The sequence below is a fragment of the Triticum dicoccoides genome, chromosome 7B (assembly GCF_002162155.2).
Source record: "Triticum dicoccoides isolate Atlit2015 ecotype Zavitan chromosome 7B, WEW_v2.0, whole genome shotgun sequence".
Lineage (NCBI taxonomy): Eukaryota > Viridiplantae > Streptophyta > Magnoliopsida > Poales > Poaceae > Triticum > Triticum dicoccoides.
Window position 1 is genome coordinate 620,991,046 of NC_041393.1, and position 9,603 is coordinate 621,000,648.

The following is a 9,603-nucleotide window of genomic DNA, read 5'->3' on the forward strand; positions in this document are numbered from 1 at the left end:
AAACCCAGCCACTGAAATGCTGACGCGTGGATACCTTTTGGTCCTGGTTGGTGCCACCAACCGGGACCAAAGGCCCCCTGCCTGGGCTTGGCGCACCGGCCACGTGGAGGCCCATCTGTCCCGGTTCGTGTTAGAACCGGGACTAAAGGGGGGAGGTATTAGTAACGACCCATTAGTCCCAGTTCATGAACCGGGACTAAAGGCTCTTACGAACCGGGACAAATGTCCCCTTTTCTACTAGTGTTGACAACTTGATGCTTTTCGTAGGGCCTTCTTTTGTGCCACGGAAGAGACTTGTACCGGCACTCGGTGTCTAATTTCTTGGAAAAAAATGTTTGCAAACCGAAAAAGTTTGGTGGTTTGGGTTTGAAAAATAACATCAACACAATAAATGCCTACTTATGAAATTTGCAGCCAAATCATTTATGTCTTGCTCGCCTCCCTTGCTAGATTGGGTAAACCTTCACCACCCCGATGAATTCATCAACCGTAGCTCATGCACATCCTTCCTATGTAAGATTATAAACAACCACTTGCTCTGCCTGCAGGAAATCTTCTTTGTGCTCACTAACAATGGCCAAAACATATACTTCTGACTCGACACTTTTTTTAAGAGGTAAAGCCAAGTTCTACTGATCACAAGCCACATAATATGGGATACATCTTAGCTCATGGGTTGACCAAGCCACACATGACGCCCCTGGCCTAATAAAAGCGAACACTTGGCTAGACTATGAGTGTCGTTGTTCGACTCTCGATCTTCAATAGTAAAACTACAATTAAACATAGATGGCCGCTGATGAATCTCACTAATGATAGTACGGTATCTCCTTTGATTGCCATTAAGTGCTGGAGACTGAAGCCACCATGAAATTCTGCACGATACAGCTTTTTTTTTTGCTAGTAAAAGAGCTTTATTGCTAACTAATCAGGCATACAATCATGATACAACGTATCCGTTAGGAATACTGGAACGCAATTAAGCCATAAGCATCTCCTCCTAACATTTGTCGCCTGCTTCGCACATAAGTGGGCCGCCTCATTAGCGTCTCTTCATACGAAAATTAGCCTAAAACTCTCAAATTGTGCACTCAGTTCTTTGATCTCGTGAAGAACTCCAACGATCTCAGCACGATCAAAATCTTCTGTCTCCCACAGCTTTATGATTGCTTGAGCGTCGCTCTCGACGACAACTCTACGGAAGCCTCTCTCCAGGGCCACTTGCACCCCATCCCGAATCGCCTCAGCTTCCATTGCCTTCGAGCTTGCTGCAAACTCATACCAAAGGGCCTGTGCACGTAGGAGATTGCCAAAACTATCACGGATCACCAGCCCGGAAGACCCTTGATTGGTATTCTCATCAAAGGAGGCATCAACATTCACCTTGATCACTCCATTTTCAGGTGGTGACCATTTAGCTTTCACCTTCGGCGCCTTAACTAAGTTTTCTTTTCCCGCCATAACCAAATCCATCACTGTATCAGTAACCCATTTGACAGATTGCGCTATGGTACGTCCAGCCTCCCCATGTCTTCTTGTATTTCGCTCAGTCCATATTGCCCACGCACCACAACAAATAACGCAAGCATCTGCTTGAGAAACCTTGGTTCCATCAACAAGATCAAGTGTCCACGACTGCGGGTGAAGTTTGGGAATTTTAATGCCAGTTAGAATTTTAATCTCGTCCCAAAAACTCCAAGCCCAAGTACAATGAAAAATTGCATGCATCGAAGTTTCCGGCTGCCCACAACTTTCACAGAAGTCAATTTCCTCCACATGTCTTCGCTTCAGCACCACGCGGCACGGAATGAAATCATGACAAATACGCCACCAGAAATTCCTAACCTTTGGAGGAACTTGAAGTGGCCACATTTTCTTCCATGCATTTGCTTGACTGCTACTGGAACCCGGCTGGACTCTTTGATGGCATTTAGTTAGTAGCTCTCTGTATGCTGATCTTACTGTGAAATTCCCATGCTTTTCAAAGTGCCACGCCCATGAGTCCTCGGTGAAGCGACCGAGGGGGATCCTGCAGATTGCACTCACATCAGGTTCAACAAAATGCAATTTTATCATATTGATATCCCATTCCCCAGTGTGTTCATCTATCAGATCTTGTACTGTGTTCACGGCTGCACCTGGGAGCTTCACAATAGGTTTGAAACCATAATTAGATGGAATCCATGGATCATCCCAAGGCCGAATAGAAGAGCCATCTCCAACCCTCTTCACTAACCCCAGTTTTAGTACCTCTCTGCCATGGAGTATTGCCCTCCAAATGTGTGATGACCCTCTCTTGTTTTTGGCTAACATAAAGTCATGATCATGAAAATCTGCACGATACAGCTCTGTTTGTTTCTTGAAGCCATCGACGTTGTTCTAATTGTATACCAGAGCACGGAGCACGGACCTAAAATTGTTTCTCTCGGCCAAACGCTGTGGACCTGAGTACTACAGTAGTACCATGGAACCCGGCTGCGCAGCTCAAAAGGTGAGGATGTGCGCCGTGACGACTTGTGAAAGACGACACGTCCATGCATGTTAAGTGAAGAGGACGCCGCCGTCGTCTTGGATCCGTCCGGCGAGGCATCGAGCGTCCACGGGGAACTCGGGAAACCGGTGGGCGGTGCCGTGCGTGTGTTCAGTGTACGCCCCGCGTTGGCCTCACTTTCGTCGTGTGTTCAGCACTGGTCCAACCCCCGGTTTTTGGGAAACTGGGTGTAGTCTGTGCCTGCTCGCCCGAAACCAGCGACCAGAGCCCCCTGTTTCCCCTGCATCTCGCTCCACGCTGAATCCATTCCCCACGCGCGCCTATATAAACACCTCGACCCTGCTGCTCGTCCAGTCGTCCGTGGTACACAACCTACAGAATTCAGCTCCCCACGGCCACGGGCACAACCTCAGCGTGCGAGAGACATCGATCCGTTCCATCGGAAGCACAGGACAGAGATGACCTCGTCGGCAACCAAGAAGGGGGCGTCGCTGGTGGTGGCTACGAGCATGGCGGCCGTGGAGGCGCTCAAGGACCAGGCGGGGCTGTGCCGCTGGGACTACGCGCTCCGCTCGCTCTACCACCGCACCGTGGTCACCGGCCGCCGCGCCGTCCCGGCGTCCCTCTCCTCCACCTCCTCCTCCCAGGCCGCGAGCGGCAGCGCGGCCGCCGTTGGCAGGGCTGCCCGGCCCAGGCGATCCGAGGAGGAGAAGCTGCACAAGGCGTATCACGTTGTGTGCTGGGGACCAAACTGATTAGTATAGCAATACCAGAGGATCCATTTTTGTTCTGCTGAATCCGGTTCCAGCTTTTCCATCTTTCCTTCTCCCCTATTGTCTATTGAGAATGGGTGTGTAAACTGACATACAGTAGGGGCAATATCCAATATATTTGCAAGATTTGGCATGTACTCCTCGGCTCCCTGATTTCAACGGAAGAGCTGCAAAGTGATAACGCAAATACGAAAATTGGCATCGTTCTCACCAAGTCAACATTACCAATCTCCAATCGGTTAAGAGAAGTTTCAGCAGCTCTAATAATCAGGTCTCACCAAATTTCAACGGTCATCCTCATCCTCTCAGATTAAACGGTACTGCACATCACATTCAGATTTTTTTCTTTTCAGGGGGTAAAGCTATTTTCCCTCGCTTCCTCTTCTTCTTCTGGTTCTTCTCCTCGTTCTTCTTCTTTTTCTTCTTCTTCTTGGAGGGGTCCATGGCATCTCGCTTCCTCTTCTTCTTCTGGTTCTTCTCCTCATTCTTCTTCTTTTTCTTCTTCTTCTTGCAGGGGTCCATGGTATCTCGCTTCCTCTTCTTCTTCTTGGAGGGGTTCATGGCATCTCGCTTCGTATTCTTCTTCGGGTTCTTCTTCTCCTCATCATCCTTCTTCTTCTTGGAAGGGTCCTTGGCATCTCGCTTCTTCTTCTTCTTCCCCTCCTCATTCTTCTTCTTCTTCTTGGAGGGAACCTCGGCATCTCGCTGAAGGTGCAGGAGCACCTCGGCTGGCGGGGCTTCGCGCCACAGCCGCTGCTGCGCCGTCTTGTGGCCGAGGTTGGCGAAGCAGTGGGCCACCCGATTTCCTGCGCGGCCCACGTGCCTGACACTCACCTTGCCGAGCCGAGGGAGCATCTTGGCGATCGCCGTGAACTGCTCCTTGTCCTCCTTCGCCCTGAACCGCGCGCGGCTCGCGATGGCGTCGACGGCGGCCTTGAAGTCGCCCTCGATCGAGAGGTCACTCCAGCGGTTCTTCAGCGCGAGCTTGAGCCCGTACTTGAGCGCGACAAGCTCGGCAACTGAGCTCGTCGCCTTGCCGATGCGCCCCGCATAGCCGAGCAAAAAGTTCCCCTCGCCGTCGCGGTACACGCCGCCGATGGTCGCGCTCCCGGACTTGCCCTTCGATGAGCCGTCGAAGTTCAGCTTCAGGCCCGCCTTAGGCTTCTTCTGCCGATGGGGACGCGCGGGCATGTCGTTGCCGTAGCTCGTAGGCGGCGCAGGGGCGGCGCCAGCGGAAGGGGCAGCAGACGAGGCTTCGGCCGAGTAGGAGTATTTTGAGTTTGGATAGCAAGGTTTCGGTGAGGGTATGTATAGTCGCTTGCTTGATTGCTTCATTTGTTTGTTTTCACTCCGCGTTGAGTGCTAACCTTTGGGCTCCTCCAAGCACGCGTAACACGGCAGCGATTCGTATGCTACGCGTGCTGGCGTCTCCTCGATAGGTGGTCGCGAGCCACCGGACTGCTCGTGTGATGGGCCGGCCAGGGTAATTATGTGTCGCGGTACTACATAAGAACGCCACGAGCTCCCTCTCATTTGTCATTCTCCATCTCCCATTGCTCAGTTGTCTATGCCCATCGGCTAGTATGCTGCCCATCACTGCACTAGTACTCTCTTGCTTCTTCACTCTCGCCACGTCCATCGCCGGCGGAGAGCCGTCGCTGACCGCGTCGGCCATCGTCGCCGCAGCCGAGTCCGGGGCGCACATCCTCCGCATCGACGGCTACTCCCTCACAAAGGGGCTCGGCAACGGCAAATACATCGCCTCCGAGGCGTTCGCCGTCGGCGGGCATCGCTGGCGTCTGCTCTACTACCCCGACAGCCTCAACTCGAGCGACTCCGACTGGATGTCCGTTGCCCTGCTCCTTGATCACACAGATCTCGATGAAGTAAAAGCCAGATTCACGATTAGTTTGCTCGACCAAGACGGCAGCAAGGTGCCGTCACACAGCATGACCAGCAGACCGCGCACCTTCACCGCCAGAAAGGGTGCGCGTCGTGCGCTGGGCTGTCGTCTCATAAGGAAGAGCGACCTGGAGAGGTCGGTTTGGCTGAAGGACGATTGCTTCAGCGTCCGGTGCGATATCACCGTTCCAATGGAGATATTCACCAAGGCCATTCCGGTTACGGAACGTAGGAAATGGCTCCTCTCGCCGACCATGGGCTCCCTTGTGCATGCGTGCGTGCACTGTTTATCTTACATTGCTATAGTGCTTCAGGGAAAGGCTGCAGATATATGATATATTGTACTGGTGCCATGGGCCAGCTACTGGACTAATGTTGATCTAGACATGCAAACGAAAGCTAGTACTTCTTCTTTTGCCAATTGATGAGCTCATACTGAGTTCTCTATGAAATTGATCTAATAGTTGCTGGTTAATTTATTTTTTATGAATCAACTGCGTTCTAATGTTTGCAACGCCTTTACCGTTGGGACTGGACTACAGTAACTGGTGAACAGTGACCACTTAGATACAGATCAGAACCGTGTTAAAAAAAGAGATACAGATCAGAACAATTCAGTCGCCGCAGGATTACGAACGACGGTTCCCTGATTTTTCTTCAGCCTCGACTCTTTTCTTTTTTCCTCCGCTCTGGTATTTTTCACCCCGCGATTCTTTTTTCTTTACTTTGGCTTGAAAACTGGACGCACGCATCGGCGTGGGCAAGAAAATAAAATCGCATCAAATAGGAAATACAATGTCAACACGAATCTCCCCGTAAAACGTATGGTATGGAGGCCAAATAATATTTGGCAAATCCAATATTTTTATTGTCAATTTTTAGGGATACACCATAGAGAGGTACATAATCGTAGAAGAGCCAATGGCTGATACAACGCCTTTTGGTATAATGTTTATAAGACTACGACTACAACGACATAACAACATGTCTAGACGAACCTCCAGCCACGGCTGGTAAGGAGCCAAGAATCATAGATCAAGGACTGCGTCTCAACCAACACATCATACCTAGAAAGCATGACCCAATTTAATCACAAGTTGGGTCAACACACCCTCCATGAACTAGGAATCGGGGAGTGAACAACAGGAATCAGCCAAGCTTGAAGAAGGCATCGTCCAAGAGTACCGGTGACGGCGTCCATTTTGCTCCAAGAGCCCATGCCTACAACAATAGCCACCATCAAATGACACATTGCCCTAATCCTTGCTAAAGAGTCGATGAGGCCACCACCTGTAGCAACAACTTCGGTAGCCTCCATGGGCACCCAGGCAACACTTCCAAGGAAGGGATGTCGCCATTGCCACCTAGCTAGCGAGCCCGCCTAAGGTTTCCCCTGGTACGACACGAACATGGCGAAGACGACTCCTCCAAGTGGAGCCGACACCCACAGGCGGGATCGGCGTCTGCAACAGCTCTCGCCGCGCAGGGATTTTTCTCTCACCTAGTATGTAACTCTAGAATACCGCCGAAGTAGGGCCATCCCGAGGGAAGGAAACAAGCCATCAACTTGGAACGCGTTGCGAGGAGGAGAGACGCCACCCGTTGCCGGTGAGGAGGGAGTTACTGGTGGTTGTGGCCGCGCGGCAACATCATGCATGTTAGTCGCCAGGACCAGCCTCAAGCAGTTGCGAGGCACACTGGGGCACTACCACGTCAGACCTGGAGTCCATCGTGCCGAATCAACCGGCCAGCACCCACCATGTAGCAGGGAAGCCACCATTGTGCCGCCTATGCTGGTTGTGCCACATCGCCGCACGAGGGAACGATCGATTTTGTGCATGTCGATGCCATGTTGTAGCCCTGCTACCCCGGTCTCGCCACCCCCTTCCCCATAGACGGTGTGGACTTCACCGATGGCTCCTCTGGTGGCGGCTAGTTGAGGGGAAGGGAAAAAGGACAAGACGGTAGACTACGGTTTCCTCCGTGGCACCAGAGGAGGGAGACACAAGGGTTGGGATTTGGGTGGCACGTATGTACTTTGTGTCTCTCCCCGTGATATTATGCATTTATGTTGTCTGAAGTTATAAAAAAAACTTGTTCAGACATCTATGTTGGAATTTTTATTTTATTTTAGAGAAGAAGGGTCACCCCCTGCCCATCTCAATGATGCATGCAACCATATTATGTTGGAAGATGGTAACACTTTTCATATCAAATCAAATCCTATTAAAACAGTATAAGTGGTACAAGAAATTTCGGATTGTGCTGCCAAGTAGATCAGATACGCATATAAACCATACAAATACGCAAATCCTGCCCGTAGGCTGTACCTGTGCTCGCAAGTCCTAAGAAGATCATACATCGAACAGCTAGCAAACATTGCACCCTACTGATCTAAAAAAGAAGAAGCAAACATTGCACCCTACTGATCTAAAAAAGAAGAAGCAAACATTGCACCCTACTGAGACGGGTCTTGGTGCACGGATCGTTGCACGCGTGGATACATGGCAGACGGGTGGTCGGGGGCTCAGTTAGGCCCCCAGAGGAGCAAGTGCAGGAGCTTCTCCGTCTTGGCGATCTCGGCATCAGCTCCCGTTGTCTGACGCGGCGGCTCCCGCGCCATCGGCTCCGCCTTCGACAGACTCGTCCTCGTCGCCACCGTATGATCAACGCCAGCCTCAGGCTCCGTCGTCGCGCAGTGCCGGCCCCGCCCCGGCCCGCCGGCCGCGGACGCAGTCTGGCGCTCGCCCAGGAGCAGCGACGCGCGGACGGCGGACTCCCGGTTGCAGCCCCGCCCGTTGCACATGCCGATGCCGGCCTGCTGTGCTGCCACGGACGCGCTGATGCAGCCTACCAGCCTGAAGAACTAGAAGTGCAGGGGCACTTGAGCTCTGTTTCTCTTGAAGCCGTCGACGTGGTCTATTTATAGAAGAGCACGGAGCAGTGACCCGTTCCTCTGGGCCAAACGCGGGTGGACCGGAGCGCACACTGACAAGGCGATTTTATCGGGTTCCACGTTCAGGTGAAGGAGACGCCGACGTCTTTGTTCGAACGTGCCTGACCCGTCCAGCGACGCGCTTGCTGGGCATCGGGCTCGAGCGCCCACGGTTTGGGCTCGTGCGGCCGGGCTGAAACGAGGAACGAGACAGCGTGAACCAAGGAACGACGCCAAAGCGGGGAGACGGGAGACCAGTGGGTGCGGCGCGAGCCATGTGACCTGTTTACTGCGCCGCATTTCTTTCTTCCGCGGTGGCGTGCAACTGGACTGGACGTCGGTGATGTACTGCCGGCATATTCGCATCACTGAAAGGTTCTGTGTTCACTTTTTGCACGAGCGAAAACCACGAGCGCCCTCGCCGCCGGCTGGATCGATGTACGCCGCCGGCCAGGCGGTGGAGCGGAACGATCAACCCGTTTCTCGTTCCCCGTATCTGCCGCGTGTATACGAATTCTCAGTGGGCGATCACAAGCGGTCGTGCCAGTACATCAACATCACAGCTCGCCCTCACTTTGTCGAGTGACAACATAGAGGGAAGCTACCCACCTACCCACCCACTGGCGGTCCAACCCGACCCCTGGTTTTTGGGAACCCTGGTTCTGGTGTAGTCTACTGGCCCGAAACCAGCGACGGAAGCCCCCTGTTTCCCCTGCCTCTCGGTGCACGCCGAATCCCCCACGCCCGAATCCCCCACGCCCGCGTATATAAACGCCTCGCCCCTGCTCGTCGGAAGCACAGGAGAGAGATGAGCTCGTCGGCGGCCAAGAAAGGGGTGTCGATGATGGTGGCGACGAGCATGGCGGCGGTGGAGGCGCTCAAGGACCAGGCGGGGCTGTGCCGCTGGGACTACGCGCTCCGCTCGCTCTACCACCGCGCCGTCGTCACCGGCCGCCGCGCCGTCCCGGCGTCCCTCACCTCCTCCTCCTCCCAACCCGCCAGCGGCAGCGGGGCCGTCGTCGGGAGGGCAGCGCGGCCCAGGCGATCCGAGGAGGAGAAGCTGCACAAGGCGTACCACATCGTCTGCTGGGGACCCAACTGATTAGAACTAATAGTGGCACATTTTTGTTCTGCTGTCTAATCGATTCCGGCCTCTCTCTCTCTCTCCGTTTCGGTCTCTTCCCCGAGCGGCGCATCTGTGAATGGCGTGTAAACCGCGATATATGTTTGCTTCCACGCACAAAGAAAGAAAGGGAGATATATAAACGGAAGAGATCCTAATTCAGCTGCCCGCTCTTGAATCTCGTCGATCTCCCGCAGCCTCCCAGTCCCAGTTCGATCGAGACAGCAAAGCCAAATCGAATGCAGCAGCAGCGTTGCTGTCTGAGATCAAATGTGAGCGAACTACTCGTGAACGCTGCACTATTTTTTTCGAGCTGCCTGAACGCTGCATTCAAACTCAATGATGCTTCCAGGTGGGATGTAGTGTTAAATACGTAATC

General features: G+C 53.0%; 4 protein-coding genes across 4 annotated transcripts; 2 read left to right on the forward strand and 2 right to left on the reverse strand.

Moving 5' to 3' along the window:
* The first annotated feature begins 2,538 nt into the window (after positions 1-2,538).
* LOC119339241 lies at positions 2,539-3,401 on the forward strand. Its single transcript, XM_037611369.1, has 2 exons — positions 2,539-2,646; positions 2,725-3,401. Exons 1-2 carry the CDS (start codon positions 2,539-2,541, stop codon positions 3,244-3,246), a joined length of 630 nt encoding a protein of 209 aa, XP_037467266.1. The 3' UTR covers positions 3,247-3,401.
* A 173-nt stretch (positions 3,402-3,574) lies between these two features.
* LOC119338243 (nucleolar protein 58-like) lies at positions 3,575-4,615 on the reverse strand. The gene has a single exon (XM_037610543.1). The coding sequence runs from the start codon at positions 4,597-4,599 to the stop codon at positions 3,598-3,600; it is 1,002 nt and encodes a 333-aa protein (XP_037466440.1). The 5' UTR covers positions 4,600-4,615; the 3' UTR covers positions 3,575-3,597.
* Positions 4,616-7,407: 2,792 nt separating this feature from the next.
* Positions 7,408-8,009, reverse strand: LOC119341859. The gene has a single exon (XM_037613709.1). The coding sequence runs from the start codon at positions 7,970-7,972 to the stop codon at positions 7,694-7,696; it is 279 nt and encodes a 92-aa protein (XP_037469606.1). The 5' UTR covers positions 7,973-8,009; the 3' UTR covers positions 7,408-7,693.
* An 884-nt stretch (positions 8,010-8,893) lies between these two features.
* LOC119338049 lies at positions 8,894-9,393 on the forward strand. Its single transcript, XM_037610341.1, has one exon. It carries the CDS (start codon positions 8,910-8,912, stop codon positions 9,201-9,203), a length of 294 nt encoding a protein of 97 aa, XP_037466238.1. The 5' UTR covers positions 8,894-8,909; the 3' UTR covers positions 9,204-9,393.
* The last annotated feature ends 210 nt before the right edge of the window (positions 9,394-9,603 follow it).

Excerpts from the sequence above, each read along its gene's own strand:
- LOC119338049 (XM_037610341.1), top strand. The coding sequence starts at position 8,910 with ATGAGCTCGTCGGCGGCCAAGAAAGGGGTGTCGATGATGGTGGCGACG.
- LOC119341859 (XM_037613709.1), bottom strand. The coding sequence starts at position 7,972 with ATGTGCAACGGGCGGGGCTGCAACCGGGAGTCCGCCGTCCGCGCGTCG.
- LOC119339241 (XM_037611369.1), top strand. The coding sequence starts at position 2,539 with ATGTTAAGTGAAGAGGACGCCGCCGTCGTCTTGGATCCGTCCGGCGAG. Across the intron at positions 2,647-2,724 it reads GTGCCGTGCGTGTGTTCAGT|TCTGTGCCTGCTCGCCCGAA; the intron begins GTACGCCCCGCG and ends AACTGGGTGTAG.
- LOC119338243 (XM_037610543.1), bottom strand. The coding sequence starts at position 4,599 with ATGAAGCAATCAAGCAAGCGACTATACATACCCTCACCGAAACCTTGC.